The sequence below is a fragment of the Cephus cinctus genome, unplaced genomic scaffold (assembly GCF_000341935.2).
Source record: "Cephus cinctus unplaced genomic scaffold, Ccin1 Ccin1_scaffold0330, whole genome shotgun sequence".
Classification (NCBI taxonomy): domain Eukaryota; kingdom Metazoa; phylum Arthropoda; class Insecta; order Hymenoptera; family Cephidae; genus Cephus; species Cephus cinctus.
Genome location: NW_014333027.1, coordinates 2818810 through 2844975, shown reverse-complemented (window position 1 = coordinate 2844975; position 26166 = coordinate 2818810). Strand labels below are relative to the sequence as shown.

Here is a 26166-nt window from a genome sequence, read left to right as displayed (position 1 = left end):
AAACAGTTGGAAGCCGCTCCATATGCGTAATAAATCTATTTCATACGATGAACGAGTGAACAATACATAAATTCTGAACAAGTATCAATTTTCTGTTTATTCTTCGTATCTTGTGATATGACGATGTGGTATATTATTTTATATTATATATATTTTATTGTTCTTTATAACATTCATGCATGAACGGGGGATCCGACTATTTTAGATACGTTCCTGAACATGCCTCGGGTCCTAACGCTGTAGGATCTCTTGGCTTGAATGTCCATTCTATTCCGACCAATACCATTGACCGTTGGTGTGAACCTTTTGGTGTGTTCGGAAAAAATAACGATGCTCTCCGGCCCTGCTTGAATAACTGTTCACAGTAGAATCAGTCAAATGCATTGGAAGTCAAGGCCGACAAAGCTTCAAGTGATTTAGACGTAATAAAGATAACTAACTTTGAGAGATGAATCTTGCAGATAACATACCAATATTTTTCTGGAACCATATTAACTTTAGCTCATCATACTGCAGTTCAGGGAACCGGAGGAAATAATACATCTTCACCTTGCAATGAAAATCGTCGATCTGTCAGACCATGTCTGACAGCCTAAAAGTAAAAAAATTCTGCAACAGAAAGTTGTACCAAGTAACTGTCCTGCCGGTAAATCGTAAAAATAACATATTTATAAGGTGTATCCGCATAACGATCGCCCTTTTAATGTTAATTTATTGGAAAATGAATAATTCACTCTAAGGCGCAATAAATCGGCGTTATCAACTTACGCTTCCAGACTCTTCAGAACTGTATGATGCAAGGGTTATTTCCAGAAGAGTTCACACGTGTATATATGTATATTAAGATAGTTCCATGTATATCATTCCTGATATTCTTGGTTTACCCTTTTATCAACCACTCATGGTAAGATGAATATTTTTATGTGGTTCGTATCGCATGCACATATGGATTACACGGAGTTAACGGATATTGAAATGTGATATTAGATCAATTGTAACATATTCCATATGTCCTTGACTCTAAAATCTTTCTACGTCTAATTATAGAAGCACTGTACCTAAAACTTCATATTATAAGCACACGTGTTATTTTTCTAATTTAAAAATATTAGTATACGGGTAGAGGCGCTGTAAGCAGTCACTCTTACGTTTCATACTTATAAATACTATTATCTTCAGATTCGCCGTATTTCTTTTTTGAATTCATAAGAATAATTTCATTCTATTTTAAGTTTTTTCCCCAACAGCTAATACTTTAGAACAAAACTAAGTAAGCGGCCTTTACTGTAGCCAACGTTATTTTGCCAAAAATTACTTGGACACAAATTAAAAAACATTCCTCAATAAGCTCTGCATGAGTATTTCTCACCATCCGGTACTTGGCAGTGTAAAGATTCGGCAATGCAAAGCTTATACAGTAGCACAGGGTCAGGTGCAATGAAAAAATTTCTCTTTCGTATGGATATTGTTTTATTACAAGTATTTACAGTCATCTAATCGTGAAGATAGGACGATAGTTACAACAATAACAAGAACAGTAGCGTAGCAGCAACAATGGCATCAGTGGGAACAGTCCATCATTCATTCTAGAAGCTCTTAATGCGTCTCAGTCCACTTTATTTTGTTTCTGAGTGCGTGTTATATCACAAGACTGTAATAGGAATGATAATTACAATAGTGTACGATAATTTGTTTGTTTAGCACAATATAGCATATGTTACCTATACACTGTTAATCTCACTCAAATTACCGTTTGTTCTACTTAATCTTAATCTTGTGTAACTTGAGTTTAAAACCAAGTAACTCGGACAAAACTCCTGACAAGGCAGAGAGCAGTACAACTTTGGTAATTGTGTACAAATATGGATTGGCTGACAGTCCAGATATTTTGAAGGGACTTTCTAACTCCTGAAATAACATTGAAAATCAATTATATATGAATTGATGAATGAATACATCTTTTATCATAATTATGGTAAATTACAGATCTTTGCTTATATACTAACCTTCAATAGATCGGCTGCCAATTTTAATACACAATTCGCTACCATAAGCTCCTCCTTTTTGTGCGGTTTCTGTTCTATTTGTAGATAAAGATTAATCTGGAAGTAAAAGTGATCAATCAAAACTATTTAGATGAAAAGAAAAAGACACTAATCGTAAATAATAGAATCTACTGAAAGACATTAGAGGATAGTTATTTCAAAAAATATATTTTATAAAAACTATACAACTCGACATATACTTCCGTGATAACTAGTCCTATCTTACCTGTTCGGTTATTAAAACCGAAAGATTTCTATATTTCTTGTTGATCTTGGTGCCTAACGTCATGAATCGTAAAATAAATATTCCAAGTGCAAAGCTCCAAAAGAGCGCTTCTATATTGTATCGTGAGTGAAGACTTTCCAGGTCCTAAAATTAAATTGCCAATGGTTAACTAAACAATTTACAAAAACAATACTAACTAAAATCAAAATCCATACCTTAATCAGTTCCAAGCTAACGAAGGACAATAGTATGAGGGTAACTATGAAAACTGCTGATACTATTACGTCGACGGATCGTTGGGGGCCTCGTCTCTGTAATGAGGCCAAGTGAACAAACTGAATGTGCCAAGTGGACAATGGATATTTAAATATCATACTTTCAAATAGGACCTAACGCTCAGCCACGTTTTAATGTTGCGAACTTTGTTCAAACGGAAATGAGGTAGGTCAGATTTTCGAGCGCGTCTCGATGATGTCAGATGTGAGAATAACTTGGCATACAATAATCTTTGTTTAAAGGTTCGCTCAGCAACGGCCAGCAAGAAGAAAAGTATGCAGGAAAGTGTGAGTCTTTCGAAGGCAGATACCAGAACAATTGTACGCTCCCTAATGAGGAAATTGACAGTTCTATTAAATCGGTACTAGCCTATGATCATTCTCATTATAATCATAATTAGTCAGGCTTACCAGAGTGTCTTGCCAACAGCTGCATCCATTATTCTACAAAGAGCATCCGTATAAGTATCCAAACCAGCCTGTGTAAGAAGATCCCCATAGATGAATGTGCTGGTGACGTTGCTGACAGCATCGCTGCCAAAATGATCACTAAGACGTCTCATAGAAGGTATCAGGGTCAGTATTAGAGAGAGCAGTAATCCTCCATAAAAATAATCCATACTCTCAGGCATCGATTCCACCCTGGCAATAATGGCTGAGCTGATATCCAGCACCGAGAGTTCTGCCTTCATTATGTCACGTCGTGTCCATATGGTACATGAGACTAAAAATAAAGCAAAGAATTCTGATCCAGCTCCTTAAGAGCTTATTATTCAAACGTTTACTAACCACGATCCGAAGGTGCGCAACTTTGACTCAACAGAATCGACGGTGGCAGTTCAAATTCCCACGAGAACGGATGTTCGACGAACTCTGTATTTATGTTGCCCTCGCTATGAGATTCAGATTCCTCCAGCTCGGAACTAAATCATAAAAATAAGTATCGTCATCGACATTAGCATGACTCAGGGATCCTTAATGGAATCTACATGGACTACCATCGTCCTTATTGCACCTGTAGCTGCATTCGTCGCTATTCGTTGTTACTCCCATCCATTCAGTAGCGGAAGTTGTGGCTTCTGTGAGATGGTGTATCGCAGCATCCTCGCACTCGCCCTCCTCTTCACTCTCGCAAAGCTTCCTAGTGTTCGACGTGGACACCCCGACCATATCAACCTCATTTCCAGCAGTCCCACGATCTAGCACCGCAGCATTAGCTGATCCTTCACAGTCCTTAAACGAGTGTACTTTTCCAGAGGTTGCAAAATAACGCAACGATACGTGATCCAAATTCTATCATAGTTTTGTATTTCTATTCCAGTTATTTGGAGTCATTTTTTTCTAAATGTTCCTTTATATTGAGAATGCTTTCCGGTCGTTGTACCTTGATTGGAGTCTTAAGAATTACCTATTTTACCTACCTTCGCGACAACGAGTAATACACTCACATCATGACAAAAACGAGATCTTCGTTCGATTTCCTACTTACAGTACTTTCTATATCAATGCCGATGATGAAGATCGACCATGACGATAACGATGAAGACGGTGACATCGATTACGACTACGTTATCTCGATTATGATGACGAGGATAACAACGCTAGAGTAGTGTCATCCTAACGCGATACGAAATCCCGTCACATCATGGGGCAATATGGATAAACTTGTCTCAATTAATGAATTAATCGCATGTTTTGTGGAGCCGATAAATTCACATACCGAACCATTCCGTGCGTCTCCCTCGCTATCCGAATAATTTCCGCTTTTCCTCAAGGCAACGGGTGCTGCGTGGAAAGTGGAAAACCATAATTTTTTTATCCATTGGAATATATGTATATGTATATAATTGTACAAATGTATAGTATATCCACGAGTTCAGTGTAGGCGATTGGCAGCATGCGAAAATAGTCCCTAGTTACTTGAATGGTTTTACTACGCGTTCAAGCCTCCGTCCCCTACCCTCGCAAATACGGGTCGATCTATGATTTTAAACAACACGCGAGGTGATCAAAAAGTATACGTAGAGTTAAATTTCTTATCGTCAGTCTGTCAAAGTAATTGAAATAAATGTTTAAGTTTTATTATTAATTCACATCTGTAAATAAAGTGATCATATATTTGATTTCATAAATTTGTACACACACTACTTTAACGGGCGCAATAAAATGTGCTACTGCACTTCATTTTAGAACATTGACGTATTAGAAAAGGGTTCCTTAAAGATCTAAAAAATTTTGTTTCCTAGAAACTTTCTCCTACATATTCTATGATATACTAATCATATTTTTATTAGAAACCATTTCTTTAAAGTTACTACTTCATGCTGTGGACGAAATTATATGCATTCATGAACATGGAACATACATGTGTCATATGGCTACCACGGCCAGAGACGGCACTGGATTTTCTTTGCAGTCATTCTATTACTGCCAACATTACTAGTAGAAAATATTTTCGTAATATTAATACCGCAATTTCATTATATCAAACAATTATGCAGCAGTTTGGTGTGTAATTATATCTTATTCTTCTTACTATACAAGAGTAAAAGTATAAATTAAAGCATGACATGCTTTTAGAAGAAATTACTAGTGCAGGCCTCATGAAAGCACATGTTGCGGGCTAGGGATTTCATAGTTTTCGATCTGTCAAAAAACCACACCGAACTCGTGGACCTACTATATGTATACATGCCAATGTTACGGGGACATAAATTCGCAATGCGAAGGATGGTAATGGTGCGGCGAAAAGACGCGCAACTTTTGATCAGATATTATCGATAACATTTACATGTGATGTTATTGACATTGTTGTATAATGTCTGGCACTAGCTTCCAAATGATATGCTGTACTGTTGTTTCCTATAATTCTTGATTTCTAACGGTCGTAACAGATTTTCTTTATATTTTTATTATTTGGGATACTTTTATTCGATGTACTCATCATTTATTTCACGCCCATAAAAAAAAAATTTGGGATAAAAGCATACCAAACGTAACATGATAACCACATGCATACGAACCTGAGAACTTTGACGAACTTTCTTCGTTTTTAAGTTCATCAAGCCAGCTGCTGTGTTTCTCGTGGCGGGTTGCTCTGTCTGTGTTATTATCTTCATTGTGCTCATCCACTGGCGACCTAGATGCACCACCAGTAGTAGTAGTAGTAGTAGTAGGAGTAGTAGTAGTAGCAGTAGTAGTAGTATCAGTAGCAGTAGCAGTAGTAGTAGTAATAATAGTAGTACTAGTAGCAGTATCAGCAACGATGGTAGTAGCAGAAGTAGTAGGCGTAGCGGCAATAGCGGTAGTAGCAACAATTGCAGCAGTCACTCTATCATTGTCGCTTGACACGTTTCCATTGAGGCTTTCAAAGCCGTCATCATCTTGATGAACAACTACTGGTTTATTAGAATTCTCCTCCACAACATTATCTGCAATTTCAAACAATGTGTAGAAGAATACCTAAATACAATGAATTTATAAATATTATAGCAGTTCTTTTTACGGTACCTGACTTTTCTTCACCTGCCGAAACGTCTACAGGAGACATCGCATTTGCGGATGAACCGTCATCACCTTGGACGACACCGCCAGGTTTTTGCTGAACATTGTGATTTCGCTAAAAAGAGTTTTATTGCTTAACCTTATTACATTTTTACCATGGATTATATGTATATGTGAGAAAAAAAAAGGAAACAAAAATTGTACCTGTCTTGAACCCAAAACACTGGAACTCTCAATTGTAACTTTTTTAGCAAATCTTACGGAAGGTGGCACGTCACCGCTAACCGAACTAGCTTTTTCTGATGCAGTATCTTGGGAAGATTTTGATTCATCATTTACCCCTGAACATAGAAATCGTTTGATTATTTTGAAATTGTTACAATAATCAAGCCTGTATTATATCAAGCGGTTCTTCAAAAACATTGCTGTAAAATAGTGTAATGACTGCATACTTAGCTTCCGCCTGGGTCTCTTGCCTAAGTGACATCGTCCACGGCAAGAGCGGCCGACATTGAGATTATTATGAACATTGTTCATAGAAGGACCAGAATTTGTCGATACGATTTGAGAATGGACTGTACATAGTGTCAGCATCATGAACACCGGTATCAATACCTCAGAAGTTGACACAATCTATAGAATTGAAGTGAATTGTTATTGTCAATTATCACTAGAATTATTATATGATCAAATAATGATCTCGTACATTGGATTCATCGCTTTCTTTGATGATATTATTGAAGTAGATGCCAATATTAAGGAGCTGCAAGCTATATAATAGTAGAAAAAGAACAAAAACACGAGGACTTGTCTGCTGAATCCACCAACGACTGTGTAGAGGAAGTAGGAGCAATCGTTGGACAGCTAAACGAGCTACTGTAGTTAACCCATGTTTTGGTTTAGCTTTTGGGAAAGATGATCCTATACACACGATTTAACACAGAACGATTAAACATAAGATATCAAAAACAATATCTAGTAACGTTTGATAGAATCAAATATACCTCTCACAAGATCAACATCAATGAGTTCTGTCTTCAGTCTTGCAGTGCGCATGGGAATATGAGTGAATCCTCCCAGAATACGTTGTTCCACTGTTTTCTCCCATTGCTGCTTATCATACGTCCCAATCTTTTTTTGATACCTAGATGAATGTAAAAAGAAATAACAGTGTCATCCCCTAATTTAAACTATCAACAAGTATTATAAAAATATGGTATATTACTCACCAGTATACTAGTTCATTCAGTCCCATATCTAATACCAAATATGTAAGAACGATGTAAAAATTGAGAGCCTAAGAAGGGCAATAATTTCACAGACACAATGTCCAACAATAATAGATTAAAAAGCAGCTGACACAAATTTCTGACGAGCACAAGTAAGCTCACGTCCCTATACGGGTTGAATAATTTCCAACGTTCGATGGTAGCGAAGCTACTGTTCAGAGAATATTTTATGTCAGGATACGTCGAAAATTTCATTACTTAGAATAATTCGACTTGCGACAGTGTCCTTTAGCCATCAGCGATTAATACAAGAAGAAATTACAAACTTGCTCAAACGTACTGAACAGCACATAATATAACGTACAGCTCGTCAATGACTTGACATCTTGATACCCGACATGGCACTCTTTTTCTACGAATAGAACAATTAAGAATTTCTGATTCAGAAGAAAAGGCACTATAAAAATCAAATAAATACTAATTCATAAATAATATAATAATATTTGAACCGCTATCGCGTAATCTTAAAACTTGTAACAGTTGTTGGCGCAGACGGCGCAAACTTGTAATCAGTTGTAATCAGTTGTAATAAGCATTGCGATCGACCAGCGTCGCTGGTGTCGTTAAGCCGGGAAAGATAACAACCAACAACAGAAAAGATTGTTGATTTATCTTTATATTGAAGAAATAAAGAAGTTTCAATATCTAGTTTAGAATGTATCGAAGAATAGTACAATTCTCAGGACGGTATGAGTTATAGTTGAGACTCAGATTTTTAATTAATATTTAGTATAATACAATATTTAATATAAAGTGAATGAAACCATCGATCTGCGTTACTGTTAATATCTCTAGCTGTTTCTCAATTGTACATACAATACAGTGATATAAATATAACCTAAACAAAAGCAGTAATTATCATTAAAAACTGCTATTTTTTTTATCTTGCGGAGACGTATTAACAAATGGAAGATCACGAACTACTCAAATGAACGGTCAGAGATTTATGATAACTTGAACTTTAGCGATTTATATACAGCGGCAATGATGACTTCGTTACGTTTTATCTGGCTCATCAGTTATCTGACTGTTGCTAGCAGTGTACGGACATATGAAAAAAAAGACTTAATCACCCTAAGGGAGGAAGTGCGAAGCATGTTTGATCATGCATACACTAGTTATTTAAAGTATGCATACCCTTATGATGAATTACGCTCATTGAGTTGTAATGGTTTTGATACATGGGGAAGTTTCTCACTGACATTAATTGATGCACTTGATACATTAGCTGTTATGGGGAATTTTACTGAATTTCGCAGGGTAGCTGAGATTATTGGCACACGAACTGACTTTGAAGCAAACATCAATGTATCTGTATTTGAAACAAATATCAGAGTAGTTGGAGGACTACTAAGTGCACATTTATTGTCACATAAAGCTGGTCTGCAGCTAGAACCGGGATGGCCCTGCAATGGACCCTTGTTACGCCTTGCAGAAGATATGGCTAAGAGACTGATTGCTGCTTTTGATACACCAACTGGTATGCCATATGGAACAGTGAATTTAAAGTATGGTGTTCCAGAAGGGGAAACTAGCATAACATGCACAGCAGGAATCGGCACATTCTTATTGGAATTTGGAACACTCTCTAGATTAACTGGAGATCCATTATATGAGGAAGTTGCAATGAATGCTGTGAAAGCATTGCATTATTACAAGTCGAACATTGGCTTAGTAGGTAATCATGTAGATGTATTAACTGGTCACTGGACTGCCCAAGATTCTGGTATTGGAGCTGGTGTAGACTCTTACTTTGAGTATCTTGCAAAGGGTACCTTGCTTCTGCAAGATCCATTGTTGGGTGCCATGTTTCGTGAGCACAGAGCAGCTATAGAGAAATATGTAAGACGAGAGGATTGGCATCTCTGGGTCTCCATGACTAAAGGTCAAGTGACGTTACCAGTTTTTCAATCATTGGATGCATACTGGCCAGGAGTGCTCAGTCTCTTTGGTGAAATAGGCGATGCGATGAAGTCTCTTCACAATTATCATCAAGTATGGAAGCAATTTGGTTTCACACCAGAATTTTACAATATACCACAAGCAGAAGCGGGTACAAATCGTGAAGGATATCCACTCAGACCAGAACTCATTGAATCTGTCATGTATCTATACAGAGCCACTGATGATCCCTATCTCATCCAAGTTGGCGTAGACGTCCTCCGCAGTTTACAGCACAGCGCCAAGACGACTTGTGGCTATGCAACAATAAACGACGTGCGCGATCATCGTAAAGCTGACAGAATGGAGTCTTTCTTCTTAGCGGAAACTACTAAGTATCTTTACCTCTTATTCGATCCTGACAATTTTATACACGAATCAGGACAACGCGGGGACGTCGTGGAAACTCAATGGGGACGATGTGTCGTTAACGCTGGAGGATACATTTTCAATACAGAAGCTCATCCAATTGATCCTGGAGCATTGCAGTGTTGTCGACCTACGCAAAATATGTTTCCAAGCAAGAAATCATCTCTTAGGAGATTCATCGTTCCTAAGGATCAAGATCTACCGGAAGCAACAAGCGAACCTATTAATCATGGTACTGATCCTGAAAATGCGAGAGAAAATCACATAAAGATTATTAAGTTATCCGATATGAGACAAACGTCCGAGGAAAGTATATCTACAAATAAACAGAGTGATATACCTGAAACGGATACCGATACTATTTTAGAACAAGACACTTCTTCTAAAAATGCGCTTAACGATATGGAGAACCTTAATGAGAGCTCTGCAGAGGATGCTGATTTATCAAAAACTCAAATTATAGCGCCACCGAATGTTATTTACAAAGCAGACGATAGTGACACTATAGAAACTTTTGACTTAGCATCAGGTAGCAACGAATATTCTTCTAGTGAAAGAAATGAGAGTCGAACTGCAAATAATGTTTCTTATTCGAAGCGAGCAAAATTCGAACCACAGATTATGTTAGAAACTATTAGGAGAATCAATAGGTATCCTAGAAATATGTCAGCTAAGATTGACTATCAGTCGCTATCTTGTCAATCACAATCATTTCTACGACGCATATCAATCGTAGGAGAATTTTTTGATTCGTAAAATAAAATAATGTTCCATAAAGTGAAAATATGAATTGAAATTACATGAGTGCGATATTTGTTCATCCGAGACTCGCGTTTATCTTTTTTACCTTCTTCTATCGCAAACTACAACCAATTTCCATATTTATATTGAATTTTATACAACCGACATATAATAATTCTAATGACCCGCTTCTTTATCATGTCCCAGACAAATTATATCCAAAAATTGTCTTTCAAGCATCGAATGAGACAGAAGTTGTTTTATAAGCATCTTAAAGATAACTTTAGGATTTACATATTATCTGGGGTATGCAATCTTTACACAACGTATATTTTCTCTTATGATAAATTCTACAGCAGTGTACTACTGCTATTTTTCCATGCAATGTCGCACTTGTATCAACAGCGCACGCGCAATTGAAACGAAGAAATTTTCAACTTTCTTTTTGTTATTTTTTCGTTTTACGCGTAATGAAATTAAATTAATACCAAAGAAAGTACTCTATACGCAAACACTATGTTGTACAATATAATGTACATACTTATGTGACCAAGAAATTAAGTTTTTGTCCCAGTCAATTATAGCAATCGTAATTTTAAATTTTTAAATTATAAAATGAGAGATATCTACGTAGAATGATTATACTTGTTTCCAAATTCACATTGTACTTCGTGCCAATTTCTGTGTACATATACATATATTATCTATATAAACATCATGCACCCTTGGAGACACATAATCGTCACAGGGTTCCATTGTTCTTGAGCATCCAAAGAGTTCTAAGCGATTCCCTAGATAAATATAAAAACGTGCAAAATAGAATTTGCCAAATAACTACCAGTCAGAATAGATTATGCAATGCGCAAAACCGTGACGAAAATCGTACCAGGTCCGGTCTACCTGTAACGAGTGAAACGCAGTCCGTAAGTGGCAAAGAAAAGACGGAAAATCCGACGCCATCTTGGGTACCCAAAAGCGTCTAGGTTGTGTGAGTTGATGGCGAAGGGGCCTCTGCCAGTTAATCTATCAATGGTAATTAAAACGTTTTTGTCAACAAGGTATCTAGATCTGGCGGCATATATAAATTTCATAAATAGGCGTCTCGGTTGATCATAGAAGCGTATTGACAGTGTTCAGGGTGATGAAGTTACACTGGTATTTACGTCCTACTCAATTTCCTCCTTCCTCGTCTAATTGGCGCAGACCTATATTCCTAACAATTCTTTATGGTCGCATCTTTGTACTGCGATTCACATACTACTCCATTAGGTTCGCAATAGTTCACGTACTTTGTCAGTCTAATGGCAACTCCACTCTGTGTGATTCGGCGATCAACCGCGGATCCTCGAAATTAAACACTTGAAAGAGGTGTGGGTGCGCAATCGCAGAGATTTTAACGTCGTAATTGTGTCGTTGTCCGAAGTAGTATATGATACTATCCAGTGTTTATCAGACGGAGCATCTAATGTTCGAGGATACGACGGCGTCTCGCGTAGTAGGTAAACGAAAAAAATGCATAGTTAGGTTAGGTTCATTCGACGAGTTTCGTGAAGTCTCGGTGAGCGCGCATGACGCGATTTTCCTGTTCGATACAATTTTTGAGCTCGCGCGCGCGACATCTTATTTCATTTTCCTTATACGCGTTGAAATTTTGATTCTATCAAAATAAAGATAAGAATTATTCAGAAAGGCGAATATGTGCGCGTCTGATTAGGTATGTCATATGCTAATAGTGTAAGTCGTGAACTATGTTCTGTGACGCCATGCACGTATGTATACATGTCGCAAAAACATCCCCAGCCCCTGGCTTGCCTTGTTTAGGAAAACAATTATTAAATTTTTACTACAGACTGGTGGCCTTGTGTTTTTATCTTGTACTTCAGCCTGTCGTTATTTTTCTTGAGGATTAACATTTAGAACAGAAGAGTAAATCCGAAATGTCAGATGATAAGAACTTAGTGATATTTTTCATTATTCATGTATTCAGTAATCCAGATAATTATAAAATGATTCTTAGTTAGAAGGTTCCATAAGTATTAAATGTGTTGGTTCAGTTTAAATTTAGTAATAAAGTGGTATTTTGATAGATCATTGGTTTCATATAATAAACAGTTGTCAAATTTTAAGCTTGAGTAAATCATTAAATATTCCTTATTTTTATTTTATGGAAATTTTACTTAGTGGTATTCTGGAAGTCTGATTCATTTGTATTTTACAGGATTCATAGAAAAGAGTTTGTAATTACACCTGCGTAGATAATACTATGAAGTACAATGAACAGTGAAAGTGTTAGGGGGCAAAGAATGTTTTGCATATTAGAAAGATGAGGCTCTTGGGATTACAAGAAGGTGGCCATGGGACAGATTTGGGGCTGGACCGACTTTCTGATGTCGTGGACAAACACATGATGGCTTCTACAGGCAATATGGAACTTAGTGATGACAACTTGTCGGAGGAAGGGTCTATGATATCCAATCTTCCATTGCTATTTGCTGATGGCTATCCAACATCTTTGGAAGAAATTACATTGGTAAATTCATTCAAAAAAACACCTAATATATTCTTCGTCTTCTCCCACAAAATATATATTAAATGCAAGATGATTCATATCAAAGTTTTAAATGGTGGGTTCACGTTTTATTCTAATAATTCATTTATTACAGCCACAATTGGAACGATTCATAACATTCATGGTCCAATGTTCATTTGGTCATGATACTGCTAAGGTTGTGGGACAACCTCAGTGGTGGCCGAAGGAAGTTGCATTCTCCAATCCTTTCATTCGGCCCAAAAAAATCAATGAAGTGAGTATACAAGAGATACAATAGCCGTGGAACACTATTATTTCAATAGCATGTTATAATATAATGACAATTTCAGAACTGGATTGGAAACCTGAAGAAATTGGTATTTCGATGTTACACGTATCACAGGAGTGAATATTTATTACGCTTTTGCTCCTATCTCGCTTTATATCCTCGCGACAAATTGCAGTATGTCAATAATTGGGACTCTACGACGAGCTTGTACCACAAAGGTACAGGAAAACTCTTGGTAACATTCCGCAATGAGAATATGGTATGTTTTATAACATGAGCACCTTGTTCCGTTCAATATATTCTTATCTATAATGACGAAAACGTTTAACACCGTCATCGCTAATTGCAGAATTATGACAAAAAGGTCGAAAGTCCTCGAAGATCATTGTTACCGCGTAATATCGCCCCACCAGGTTCTACTTGTAAGACAAAACAACAGCAGCAGCAGCAACAGCAGCAAAAACAACAACAACAGCAACAACAATGCCACCAAGTGATGGTGCATCCACCATGCGACGATATTTACCTCTGCGACAATTGCGATGCCGAATTTGTCGGCTTGCAAAAAATGCAGGTAGAATTCTTTGTTATACAAAATGAATTCAACAACAATATAAAGCAACACAATTTAATATTGTCAAAATTAACAGGAACACGAAAAGACGTGTTGTGACCAAGAACGAACAGGCGCAATTTCCCGACCAGAAACTCCAGACCCGGCGTTGCAGTTACCGCAAACAACACAGAATCAATTTCTCGAGTATTTCCACTTATGTTCACGCGACTCCTCGTGTAAACCAAAAGTGTCTTCGGAAATAACAATAGCTGGAAATGCAACGACGACAAACGTCGATGGCATCACCTCCAGAACGTCGCGACGAATTCGTGGGTCAGTGAATCTCACTCGTTGTCCTACAATTCCATTCTCTTCACCTGCTGGAATCTTTATGGTGAAGAAATCCAAGACGATGACGGAAGTGACGCAACAGGAACGGCTGGAAAGGATAGAAAGGCACCTATGTGCGCCACCATTATGTGCTGGTTCGAGACCAAGATGGCTGGACAAAACCAACGAGTATAATAGGTGGATAGTTACGTACAAGTCTAATCGAGACAAACCTAACAAGAACTATGTGCACGAGTACAAGTTCAACAATTTAAAGGAAAAGCCAGGTAATTGTTACTTATAGAATTTTTTTTATATGTACACTGGATTTACGATTTACTGTTTTGCGGATTTGCACATCTATACATATAGTACAATCTATTGTCATGTTTTCTTCCGTATTTCTATCTTATAAGAATAACAGCCGCGATGTTCTGTATTGGTTACCAAACGATTTCTAAATGGCAAAAGAGGAAGTAATACAATTGTAAAAGTATAGTTTCCGTGTACGCACGCGATGCGAATTTTAAAAAACCAACAGTTCTACAAGAGATCACTTTATTTCCATATTTATTTCAGTGCTCAGCATACGATCCCAATTGTTATACATGGCGTGTCGTTCTGTGTGCGTTCTATTAACGCGACTGACAGACAAGGACATTGTAGAGCTGAAACGTGACATCTCTAAGTATCAATGTCCCAGTCGTAAAAGACCACCTCGTGCCAGGCCCAGATCCGCGTCAATGAACGACCAAGACGCTAACAAAAATACCTTGAAGCGTAAACTCTCAGTGGATCACAATCCAGAGTGCAGTACGCCAGGTCCTAGTTCCTCGAAATATAGAAAAGCTTCAAGCACACCAACAGGAAGATCTGCGGTTCGCCTAGAGGTCAATGTTGGCACCTTGGGTCCAACCACCCTGGCAATGACGAAATCAGTATCCACAACGAAGACGCCAGACTGTATACCACTAATCAATCTGTGCTCATCAGATGAAGAGGACGACGGTCTCTGTCCCAGAGCGACGACGGATGAGAACAGAGAACCTGAACGTCGTAGTCCTGATACGGCAATTATCGCGTCTTCGAACTTTCTCGATGATCTCACGCAAAGTAGATACTGTGCTTCACCGAATACTTTATGCGTGGACTGGCTAACGAATAGAAAAATGATCGATCATCATGAAGATCATCTTAATAATGTTAATGATAGTGATGACAATTGTGGCAAGAAATGTATCAGTGAAACAGTACTAAACACGTGTTCGCTCTACCCTCCCATGTTAAAGCAAACGCCATAAGCAAAGTATCCTGGGCATATAACACACTGTACGCGCTCTTAAAAAAAACGAAATAAAGACTCGGTGAAATAATCGTCACTTCAAATCGGCACGTGTGTACGTTTTACATATGGTCGCATTTTATTCAATGAAACCTCTTTGTTGAAAATACGGTTAGTAACGGCTTGGGACTGTATAGCTTAAGCAAAGACACGAAAATTGTTCTCCTTGATACTATTGTTTTTAAATGGTGACAATCGTATCAGGGTAAATCTTATAAAATCGTGATATCGCTTAATTTCGAATTCGTTATAGTTTTTATCGCATCGTTAAATTTTATATGAATGAAACATTATAAAGTGTATTAATCTGATACTTTGGATTATCAACATCGTTTTATGATAGAAATAGTAGATATAGTGCTTAGTATCATGTATTTATAACATTGAACGAGATTTTGTTTCATTGCGATTACTTTTTGTAAACAGATACAGAGAGAAGTGTAGAGAGAAAACAAAAATGAGCGAATCACGATTCTTTGTATTTTTTTCATTATAATACGTATTCCTGCTGAATTTACCCATTTAACGTTTTATTCAGACCTGATTTGCATTTGCTTATTGTATTATACTGCATTCAAAGAAATTATAATTAGGTATTGGTTGTCTATCTTGGAGTTCGAAATGATCTATCTTGAATACTTAAGTCCTTTACACACAAAATGACGTAATAATGTAGAACGTAAGCGTAAGGAAACTAACCAATCAGAATCTAGTATTGTCCATTTTGAGGGGTAGAGGGGGTACTAGATTCTGATTGCTTGGTTTCCTCAGGCTTGCGTCTTACGTCGTTACATTATTTTGTGTGTGAAGGGCCTTATTACATTCAATAAACAAAACTTTACTACAAATCTCTGTATATACATGTATACGTATCGCATCATCATTAAAATAATTAAAAGCTATTTAATTTCTATAATATGACTTCTCTAGATATATTGTTATTATTATATGTGTCCAAACCATAAGCACTTTTAATTTTGGCACATGTAGCTGCATCATTACAAGGTTGGCAGACACAATTTCGCATTTTGACTACAGGGACGTGTAAATCAGCGCATATAATTCCACGACAGATCTCAGGAAGTGGTTGTTCTCCTGTTAAATATATTTAAATTAAATTTCAAAAACATTAATTAGATCGAAAATAACAGACAATGTTAAAGTATTCAAATAAAAATTTTACCTCGCATGTGAAGACAAGCTAGACGATAATCCCTTCTGCAATGATTATCAACGCATCCAGCAGTGGACCGCTTGAGATAACAGTGATCGAAGGAGGAGCAATTCGCTAAATTACATGTACCAATTAATCTGTCTACGTCCCGTCGTGGTATACAAGCCTGAAGTATTCTGCAGGGATAAGCACGGCACTTTGGCTCACGTAACATACAAGCAAATTCCTTTCTGGGACACTCGAAGCCGCCGCAGCTAACAGCACGTCGCTTAAATTCGTGTTCTGGAATATGTATAAAATAAAATTAAATACGAAAAATACAAGACAAAAGCACGACACTGCAATCAGTCGTTTCTCAAAGGGCTGGAGATTGTTTTCCAGGTGTTAATTTCTTTACCGTTCTGAAACAGAATTGTCTAGCCAACCCGAAGTACCTTAAACGGTAGACCATTTACCTGTAACACAGTAGGCGTAGATATTCGTATAGAGTCCCGTTCTCTGGTCTCTCGCGTACCTGGTACTGCAGCGATAACCTCGTGAACACTTGACGTAATCACAGGAAGCTGGCGTGCGTGCTAAAAATTCACGACTTTGTCAAAAGGCGGCGGATCGTATGACGCTCACTGCTTGCGCCCTTATTGTCCTTTTTTTGTATCCTGGTACTTTACCTTTTTTTTCGGCACTACAAAACACCATTCCCGGACAGGGTGGAATGCGACACCAGTTCTTACGGTAGACACAGTGCTCACCCAGTCTACAGGACAGACGACGGCAGTTCAATTCCATTTCTATAATCATACAAGAATTGGACCGAATACCATAAACTACGTGAACAACGATGTTTACTCAAAAAAAATGATGAACATTTCTAACCTTGTACAGGAAACGACTCGTTTCTACTTGCTATACAGCGATACGCGCCTAATATGAATATAAAAATAATTGCAGAAAAATTCATTCTATTGCTAGACACGCGCGTGCGGCTCAAATACAACTGATAGTGAATCTCCAGGTCGACGGAGACAGGTATATATATAGATGAGGCTTAGAAAACGAAGTCGAGCTATTTGCATTGTTCAGCAAGTAACAATGGTAGAAGAATAAAAATGTTTTTTTTTCAGAATACTCTGTGCGGAGTGCATGCAAAGTATACCGTATGACAAAATAATACCGTTCTATACCGAAGCAGTTATATTTGTACAGTGGATATATCATGATTTTATATAGTATATATAAAATCATCCTTCATCTTGTCTAAGCATACTAGCTGTCGTATTTATGTAAACCCAGACGCGATAACTCCGAGCAGGAACTTAAAGGGAGCATTAAGCAATGATCACCCGTTTAGTGAAGAGGAAAAGATCGTCGAGTTTGGTGTCTTCGCGTAAATCGTCGTTCCAAAAAATTTATCTTCATCGTTAACGTCGCGCCGTATGGGAGTAGCCAGGAACGCGACTACGACTCGTGTTGCTGCTTAGTCGATTAAAAACAGAGAAGGCTTAAGAAAACAGTTCTCAATTCTTGTTCTATAGTTTATTTAACGACAGTTAAGTCCGATCGAATATATTTTTATGGAGTGCCTTCTAGATTTCTCTGCGGAGGGTACTGATTCGTGCGAGATGCTGTGTGGTCCAGCAATACTTCCGGAGAACATTGTACGAAAGATGCTGTCGACGCGGGTGGTCCCAACTGAAACCGGAGTTGTATAATTTTTAAGGAAAGCTGTAAGGCCCTTGATGGAATATGCACCATATACGTGAATTATAAAGACTTCCGATCTCGCAGGACCTAAAATCTCATCAAGGTCTAATGTTGATTTGATTGTTGATTACATTCAATTTCGCTTATAAAAAGTTCGCTTGAGGATTTTTTTCTGTAATCAGGAATATTCGGTATTCATATTCAGCTGTATACCCAGAATGTATTATAAGAGTCACACGGCTTAGCTACTGTGTGATAAGAAACTGGCACCAACATATTATTATATTTAGATAAATTCTTCATATGGAAACTTACTACAATGAACGTAAATAATGTACTATACATAGACCGATACACATTTTAATACCAGACGAATCACCGAAGAGTTTCACAGTGTTAAAAATGGATTTCGTAAATTTGTTTCAAGTCCCAACTTCTTTTCTCGTCCAGTACTCTATCACAAAGTAAGATGATCTTTCCAATAATCTCGGAGCAGCCTAATAAAATAAACAGAGTTCAAAGACATATTTCAATCTGTCCCAAGAACTTTTTTGTCATGGTGCCTTTTCTATGAAAAGGTATAGTCTCTGTTTTTAAAACCAGTAAGAATAGCCAGACTAGACACTAGGCCACTTTGATCTTGTAAAGTTGGTACTGCACAACAGATATCAATATACGTACCAATCGCACACTGAAAAATGTCTAATATCAATAACACGTAATTGGCCACGTTTTTCCACATGTTATCCTATCCGTCCCATAAATCTCCGAGTCCATTGTGAAGTCTGAAGAACGAGAAGAAAAAGTGATGGTATATGAATTCTGCTGGACGTTGAAATTGCGTAACGGGGAAGGCAACCTTTAACCTCACCGAACGAATATCGTCACGTCACGTACGAGCAGCCGCGACAGTTTATTGCCGTCGCACGAGATAACCCCAAAAGTTAGCTCCTCCTGCTTTTAGTTGTGATCTTGCGCCGTTCGTTGGCACACCCTCTCGTCTTTTGGAGACGGAGATACGGGACTGTAGGCTTTACGCAATTTCTTCGTCGAGCGCCAACAGCTTGGCGGCAATATGGCCACAGAGACAAAACATACGACGCGAAGTGGCGTTGCGGTAGGCGTTTTTAAAAAAACGACCGTTGCTTCTGCATAGAGTTGTACGTTTCGGATTTATGTGGTACAAATATTTATGACCATTTGTCTAGAGAGGAGAATAAAGTAGTCAACAATATCAGGAAATAAAATAATTGTTTATTTAATTCTCGGCTATAAATAATACGACGTTTTCTAGTCGTTATAAAAATTTGTCAAAGAAACGTCCGTTAGCAAAGTGCGCGCGATACAGTGACGATCGGTGCACACGGTGTATCGTACGTATCTCGCGCGAACATTGCTGACGTGCACTGTCGCGTGTCTGTCAAATATTAAGAAATAAATTGAGAGCGAATAGAGAGAAGGAAGATTAAAAAAACGTAAACGGACTAATAAAATGATACAATAAATAGAAAACGAATGAAAGGCACGAACGATTGGAGAGTGACAAATGACTGGCAAAGATTGTGGCGTTACTTCCTCGAATATACCAATAACGTGTACTCGGTAAAAACCAAAGTGCAGTTTACATACTATTATCCTCGTGACGGTAAGATCATAAAAGAGCAAATAAAAAAAATATAGTCGCGACGGATACGGAAGTCAGTTGCTTTCCATTACCGAGAAGAGAACGATCGCGGGACTTGAAAGTACGTACCCCAATGAATTTCATAGCTGCCAATGGCGGCAATATTATTTCCATTCAATTTCACGTCCGTGCCATTAAGTATAACCTCTCGAGTGAGCAGCGGCATAGAATCTCATTCTGTTTGACAGTCAAAATTCTTTGAAGTGGTCGCGAGCCAAATGTTGTCTCGCCTAAGAGAACAAGCAAATATATTTAAATGGCGCAATGAGTATTCCTACCTGCGCATGCGCACAACCGTTTCTCATTACTCGGCATGTTCTACCGGCTCTAAATACTCAAAAGCCCAACCGGCACTCGTACGAAAGTTTTTAAAGGAATTCGTAAATATCGCGTGCGTAAACGTTTTGAGGCCTCACGAAACTCGCGATACGGAAGGTACTGCACATATTGGTGAGTGCACATAACCTCTCTCCATGAGGTATTTGTATTAATATATGTACACGCACGTATCGTATATAAATACATATTATGTACCTTCCTCGAATTTTCCAAATTGAGTTATTTTGAAAGTAGAAGCCAATCTTTCCTTAATGCACATGCTTTATATAATTAAGAATGGAAAACAACGGTGGAAGCGTTCGAGACTAATTATTGCGAGATAACCTATAGGAACTAAAACAAAACGGAAGGTTCTGCGAAGCGAGTGTTGTTCTTGTTTATCCTTTGTTTTTTTTTGCTTTTTTTTAATAATCAACGAGCGTGTTATACAATACAACGTGGAACTAGGGTGCACAGACGTACGAAATTGGGCATTATCGTTCATCGTGCCCAATATCGCGATTCTACATTCCGTGATAGAAATTCGTGTTCCTCTAGCGTAACCGTAATAAATTAATAAATATGTACGCGAGTTCTATAGATACATGAATGAGTACGTTTTTTTTCCTGCGTTACGTGGCTTACTTAGTGTTCTAACGACTTACGAGTACAAAATACAATACGAATAGTAACGAGTAGTAAACGTGTAAACGTTCTTATATCACAGTCAGAGGGTTGATGCCCATGAGGAAAAGAGCCAGGGCTAGGGCCGTATACAATAGGGCCGATCAATAGGGCCTTACGTATTTATATATATGTATACATATAACCACACTATATACGTATATATATAATGGGGCCAACCAATATATCTCGCAGTCTTTAACACTCGAGGCTCGCCCGGCGTCCCGACGGCGACGCCGGGCCGCGTCGGACGATTCTTTGGTGAGTCCTCGTTAATAACGGTTCAATTAGAAACCTCGTCCACGTATATAATTAGATACGTGGACAAGCGTTCGCATAGCTAGTACAACCTGGAACCTCTGAGGCCCGTTAAGAACACGCACACTCAAGGACACGCATGTTCTTCCAGTTTGAGATTTTCAGTTTCGTCGAGTCGTTCTCGTCGAAGTAGAGGATCTCGAGCTCAGCCAGTTTGCTGGGGGCGCAGCAGGGTCGTGGCGCCTTCTTGCGATCCTCCTTCCAGATGAGACTCTGTAGAAGGGCGTGATGATGGGCCGGATTGTAACGTGGCGGACATCTGCCCTTGCAGTAACCTGCGTCGAAAGTCTTTGGTTGTATTATAAATTCGAAGCCCTTTAGGTCCTTGAAGATGACGGTCATCCGATGGCGGCAGCACTTCTTATTGTCGCCCCGACACTCGGTGCGTCTACCCTTTTGAAAGGACATCAACTGATCGGGAATAGCGCGCTTGTGACGACGTGACGATGCACTACCGTCACCAAGCACATTGTCCAGGTCCGACGTCATCACCGTGGTAAAGAGGTTCAACGTCGGTAAACGAAAGTTCCTTGGCCGAGGATGGCCGCCGTGCCTGAATCGCAACACCAGGCCCAGGTTGTCCTGACCATCCTCGAGCCAGGACGCGGCCGCTTCACTCACGTCGAACTCGACCCAGCGCAATTCACCAGGTCGGATCGCGGGAAGTTTCGTACGTGACACTAGGCGTCTTCTGCTGGGATCATCATTCGTCACTTGGTACACTAGCACTTCCGGTTCCTCGGTCGATGCCTCGTGTCCGTCTAAGAGAAACCTCAGATTAGCGTGCTCCACTTCGGTCGTGGAATCATCGTCAGGCAACTCCACTGGGAAGTAGAGACGACGCGAGAACTCCTCCTTGACGACGAACTCCGTCTCGTTACCGAAATACTCTGAAACACAAAAAAAGAACACCTGCTCTTGAGTGCACTGTAAGTTTCCCAAATATTACAGCATTTAGATCTACGCTCGATTCGACCCGATTTCCACGTTCCACGTTCGTGCATCGCTCGCGGTTAACGTGGCGACGTGGCTCTCGCTGAGGTCGAGTCGCACGCGATGATATTTAACGCGTTAGGCTAATTGACGCGTGCACATGCACATGCTACACTGTACTCGGCGCAGCATCCATGTACCATTGGCAACATCCTGTTTCTGACGACTTCCACCGGGAGGAAAGTGCTTTCACGACTATTAAGCAGAACCTTGAGCTTTTCTCATTTAAACCGTGCACAAGGGTATTCGTGAACAAACGCACCGTATATACGTGTAAGGCTTATCGTTAGCCCGTTTTTTTTTATATCTATACTGTAGAACTAAGTTCAGGTGGTACGTTTCGCGTGAATAACCCTATATTATAATTGACTTGAGGAACAACTAAGAAGAAAACAAAAAGACCTTCCATAACGAAGACTCGACCTTTAAACTTTCTAATAAAGGGTTCAGGATGATCACGTTTTCTCAGCTCTCACAGTGTTATACGTCCTGACTGCGTTAACTATGCGTAGAGTGGAGAGGTCAGGTCGTGGGTCTGATCGCGCATTTGCATAGCCTGACCTATGTGCAACTCGTGCAATTAGAGTCTGGATACCTTCAAAAGGTCTCGCCGCTTTCGCGTGCACCGTAGTCGTATCGATAAGAAGCCGTGGGTCAAATTAGCATCTGATAGGAGGAAGATGCTGGAGAAGCCTCAAATTGGTAGAGCATCGTGGCTGAGGAAGAAAAATAAGAGAGGATGGACGACACGGGAATAGATATCTCGAAAAGGGATACATATATACGCATATACGCTAAATAGGAGTACCAATATATATATAGCTGGAATCCAAAATATTTATCCACACTGGGAAATCTAAAACCGGAAACGCGTAGGAGGTCCAGGTTTAGAATCACAACAGAAAAATACACTTTGTCTGCACAGTGACAAGAATTCGTTTCGAGACGACGTTATAATTACACTGTGAGAGTTAAGCGTTAATTTAGCCGAGAAACGAATTTGCCACGCGCGTTACCAACGGAAACAAAAAAGAAGAAAAAACGAAAAGAGAAACGAGAGAACGAAACGAGGAAGCGAAAAAATAAATAAGCCAGCGATAAAAATACTCTATACCAATCGACAACAGAGTCCAAGTGTTTCCCTGATAAGAGATTGACCAAAAATCAGGAGATACCGAATTATACGTATTTAGGAGCATAATGAGAGAATATCCGCATTCCTGAAGACACACGAGGGATGACTCGGCGTTACGGTATTAAACCGTGTAGCTCCAGTGAATGGGGCCTCCGATATCTTGAGTGCGAAGAGAGAAGGAGCGAGAGGGACGAGCACACCCAGGAGACGGAGAAACTGAAAAGAAAGAGGAAAGAAGCCAAAGGTGGCGGCAATGGAGTACGAGAAGGAGGTGGCAGTCCATGCCAGTGTGAAAGATCGTGAGACGCGCCAAGAATAACTTGATTACCAGGCTTCCCTCCAAAAATAAACCGCCCTCCGTATTTCGGTGAGTAATCGCGAACCACGAGAAAGCCTTACATTCGACTCGCTATACGTAACGATGCACGCACTTACGTATACGCACAGATACGTAACCGTTGCGTACGCACGAAGTAATTTGAAGATTTTCAAACCGATAGAAGCTTCCCGATGCAAACGTTATTATCGAGATGGCGCTGCAGTCGAAGTATGTCTACCGCGGGTACAGTAAGGACCTTAAGGACATTGTATGGAAGCAAGGCAGTCCAGTTTCTTTTCTTGAGCCTCCGGTACGCGTTGTGTATGCGTTCGTGTATATATATATATATGCTCTGTCTCTCTGTATATATACATATAGACAGAGTCGAGTCAGGTGCAGCGCTTCTTGCATCGTGAAACTCGTCGCTCGGCATTCCGCCACGCTCGGGAATTCTATTTCATAATAAGGAGTCTGCGGGGTGTCTCGAGAGGCGGAGACCCGGGACAAATAGAAATGGAGCCGTCGTTAAAAAAGGAGTAAAAGGGACGTATATACGTGTAAGGCTTGACGGGCGTCTCGAGACAAAACCGCACCGCCTCGAATTGGCCACCTGCCCTTGCTGCGCCTTTGCCCAGCCAGTCCTTTGAACGCCATACCCTAAGGGCACCGGAGGCCTTTTCTTTATCTTTTTTTCCTTCTCTTCCCTCTCTTTCTCGCACTCCCTCTTCTCCTTACTCTTTTACGATACGGTATCGCACGATCATCTCCACGGTGATACTTGGAGCATCCCTTTACAGGTGGACGAGGATGTTATTTGATGATTTTGAAAAAAAAAATCTCTACGGAAAATAATCAATTACCCAAAAGCCACTGGCGTTATTAATTTTATTATATTTTTATCAATCGATCCATGTCGATATCGAGTATCGATACTCGAGGCAACACATCTTCGATTGCTTTTCGTCACCTCGAAATCTTCTGGAGTCCTCTATTAAATTTTTTATTATTTTTCTTTCCGACGAACTTTTTTTTACTTTCCTCTCTTCCCCTCCGTCGCCCACTCCCCTCCTCCTTACCCCCTCCGCTCTCGGGAAGGACGGACGCTAATAGTTTCATTGAGAAACTTACTCGACGTCAGGCAGGCATTTTAATAGCACGAGTGACGTGACACCACACGCCTATACACAAGAGACGCCTTGACGTCGACGACTAATTCGTACGCGACCCTGATCCTTATCATTAGCAACGATCGATCGACCAATCGATCGCGTATATCGGTAACCCGAAATATTACGTGGTCTAGTATAGTGTATACAATAAAGAAAATATATTACGTGATCTTTCGCACGTTGCGAACCTTTTTTTTTAATTCCAAAAATTCTTTTCCAACCTGTATATGTATATATATATATATATATATATATATACACCTACGCATATCGAGTATACTTTCTTTTCCGTAACTATATATGACATATACATACACACACATATATATATATATATATATACTCTATAGAGTATATATCAGTACACTTGTATACATATACTGTGTATTAGGAGCGTAAGATTATAGCAATAAAAATAAATGGAACATGAATGACGTTCAATCTGTAGTGTCACTGGGTAATACGTATGTACGATCTTGTCAAACGATTCGGCTTCTGAAAGGAAGTCGAGCGGTACCAGTTACCGATAAGGATCTCGACGAAGCCAATAAGCAGATGAAGAGAGAGAGAGAGAGAGAGAGACAGAGAGAGAGACAGAGAGAGGGAGCAAAGGGCAAAGAAAAAGATAGGAATAGTCTCCCAGGAGGATTTTACCAAGAGGCGCGTGCTCGTGGGTGTAACGTAGGTGCATCGACGGACAAGTCAATTATCCACGGTCAAGTTGCTCGGAATTATTTAAACGATTTCGACGAAAATAGCCGAACGACATCCGATCCACTTCACGAGATGTTCATGTGGAATATGAAGAAGATATGGCACGCGGAGCAGTCGTAGATCGAACCGATTATAGATACCGATGCTGCCGCACCCTGTAATAAAATGCTATCCCTTTTCACTTAGGTGAGAATAAAATGGTACCGGGTGCTTACGAAGTACGAGATCCTTCGTAAAAATTGGGGTTCGTCGCCGTAACAACGGCCAGACGTAGGAAAAGCATAACCCGTTGGTCCGTCTACCTGTATGCCTTTTCCATGCCCGCGGTGTATACCCTCGTAAATTTTCATTATATCGCTACTAATTGGAGACGTCCATTTAATTCTCTCCTTGGGCCCCCGCCGAATTACGATCGGCGTCGTTCACGAGGCGCGGCGCGTCCTTCCTTCGAAATTCCACGTTTATCGAAGAGCGCCACGTTGTCAGGCAGTCCGACGGAATGTCTCGATATCGATAACGG

The 26166-nt window shown here is 39.4% G+C and overlaps 5 protein-coding genes and 1 long non-coding RNA gene across 21 annotated transcripts in view; 3 read left to right on the top strand and 3 right to left on the bottom strand.

Moving 5' to 3' along the window:
* Positions 1-11: 11 nt before the first annotated feature.
* LOC107266779 lies at positions 12-1724 on the top strand. The gene is made up of 2 exons (XR_001537483.2): positions 12-128; positions 206-1724. It is a non-coding gene; the product is annotated as an uncharacterized LOC107266779 (long non-coding RNA).
* On the bottom strand, positions 1453-7839 carry LOC107266770 (putative homeodomain transcription factor 1). Of its 2 annotated transcripts, none has more exons than XM_015737601.2 (17): positions 7280-7839; positions 7055-7194; positions 6757-6971; positions 6503-6683; positions 6255-6391; positions 6057-6165; positions 5570-5977; positions 4267-4331; positions 3562-3779; positions 3336-3469; positions 2958-3270; positions 2648-2876; positions 2487-2582; positions 2272-2415; positions 2007-2102; positions 1722-1908; positions 1453-1651 (listed from the first exon to the last, which is right to left on the bottom strand). In XM_015737601.2, exons 1-16 carry the CDS (start codon positions 7303-7305, stop codon positions 1759-1761), a joined length of 2661 nt encoding a protein of 886 aa, XP_015593087.1. In that variant the 5' UTR covers positions 7306-7839; the 3' UTR covers positions 1453-1651; positions 1722-1758. The 2 variants fall into 2 exon arrangements, with proteins under 2 accessions (XP_015593087.1, XP_015593085.1); XM_015737599.2 differs by having other exon boundaries at positions 1751-1908.
* A 65-nt stretch (positions 7840-7904) lies between these two features.
* On the top strand, positions 7905-16044 carry LOC107266772. Of its 9 annotated transcripts, none has more exons than XM_015737608.2 (7): positions 7905-8026; positions 12609-12920; positions 13054-13194; positions 13271-13468; positions 13559-13783; positions 13860-14382; positions 14675-16044. In XM_015737608.2, exons 2-7 carry the CDS (start codon positions 12714-12716, stop codon positions 15394-15396), a joined length of 2016 nt encoding a protein of 671 aa, XP_015593094.1. In that variant the 5' UTR covers positions 7905-8026; positions 12609-12713; the 3' UTR covers positions 15397-16044. The 9 variants fall into 9 exon arrangements, with proteins under 9 accessions (XP_015593094.1, XP_024939802.1, XP_024939805.1 ...); XM_025084034.1 differs by lacking the exon at positions 7905-8026 and adding an exon at positions 11086-11422; XM_025084037.1 differs by lacking the exon at positions 7905-8026 and adding an exon at positions 11086-11448.
* On the top strand, positions 8033-10939 carry LOC107266771 (ER degradation-enhancing alpha-mannosidase-like protein 2). Of its 2 annotated transcripts, XM_025084033.1 has the most exons (2): positions 8033-8466; positions 8599-10939. In XM_025084033.1, the coding sequence occupies exons 1-2, from the start codon at positions 8324-8326 to the stop codon at positions 10403-10405; spliced, it is 1950 nt and encodes a 649-aa protein (XP_024939801.1). In that variant the 5' UTR covers positions 8033-8323; the 3' UTR covers positions 10406-10939. The 2 variants fall into 2 exon arrangements, with proteins under 2 accessions (XP_024939801.1, XP_015593089.1); XM_015737603.1 differs by having other exon boundaries at positions 8033-10939.
* Positions 16045-16259: 215 nt separating the features above from the next.
* On the bottom strand, positions 16260-19455 carry LOC107266777. Of its 5 annotated transcripts, none has more exons than XM_015737622.2 (6): positions 18994-19455; positions 17485-18809; positions 17280-17399; positions 17067-17186; positions 16621-16893; positions 16260-16532 (listed from the first exon to the last, which is right to left on the bottom strand). In XM_015737622.2, the coding sequence occupies exons 2-6, from the start codon at positions 17567-17569 to the stop codon at positions 16348-16350; spliced, it is 783 nt and encodes a 260-aa protein (XP_015593108.1). In that variant the 5' UTR covers positions 17570-18809; positions 18994-19455; the 3' UTR covers positions 16260-16347. The 5 variants fall into 5 exon arrangements, with proteins under 5 accessions (XP_015593108.1, XP_024939812.1, XP_015593112.1 ...); XM_025084044.1 differs by having other exon boundaries at positions 18628-18809; XM_015737626.1 differs by lacking the exon at positions 17485-18809 and having other exon boundaries at positions 18994-19097; positions 19172-19455.
* A 91-nt stretch (positions 19456-19546) lies between these two features.
* Positions 19547-26166, bottom strand: part of LOC107266776 (bone morphogenetic protein 4) — a 19302-nt gene continuing 12682 nt past the window's right edge. For both annotated transcript variants that reach the window (XM_015737621.2, XM_025084041.1), the window contains exon 5: positions 19547-22206. In XM_015737621.2, coding sequence (XP_015593107.1) covers positions 21368-22206 — 839 coding nt within the window. In that variant the 3' untranslated portion in view covers positions 19547-21367. The remainder of the gene's footprint in view (positions 22207-26166) is intronic.

Coding starts and splice junctions, on each gene's coding strand:
- LOC107266770 (XM_015737601.2), bottom strand. CDS start 7,305: ATGGGACTGAATGAACTAGTATACTG. Junction 6,166..6,254: donor GTGTTTTGGGTTCAAGACAG/GTACAATTTTTG, acceptor AACTCTTTTTAG/CGAAATCACAATGTTCAGCA. Junction 2,103..2,271: donor CGGTTTTAATAACCGAACAG/GTAAGATAGGAC, acceptor TTTTACTTCCAG/ATTAATCTTTATCTACAAAT.
- LOC107266771 (XM_015737603.1), top strand. CDS start 8,324: ATGATGACTTCGTTACGTTTTATCTGGCTCATCAGTTATCTGACTGTT.
- LOC107266772 (XM_015737608.2), top strand. CDS start 12,714: ATGAGGCTCTTGGGATTACAAGAAGGTGGCCATGGGACAGATTTGGGG. Junction 13,469..13,558: donor CATTCCGCAATGAGAATATG/GTATGTTTTATA, acceptor CGCTAATTGCAG/AATTATGACAAAAAGGTCGA. Junction 14,383..14,674: donor CAATTTAAAGGAAAAGCCAG/GTAATTGTTACT, acceptor TATTTATTTCAG/TGCTCAGCATACGATCCCAA.
- LOC107266777 (XM_015737622.2), bottom strand. CDS start 17,569: ATGAATTTTTCTGCAATTATTTTTATATTCATATTAGGCGCGTATCGC. Junction 17,400..17,484: donor CGAGTCGTTTCCTGTACAAG/GTTAGAAATGTT, acceptor GTATGATTATAG/AAATGGAATTGAACTGCCGT. Junction 16,533..16,620: donor AGCTTGTCTTCACATGCGAG/GTAAAATTTTTA, acceptor TATATTTAACAG/GAGAACAACCACTTCCTGAG.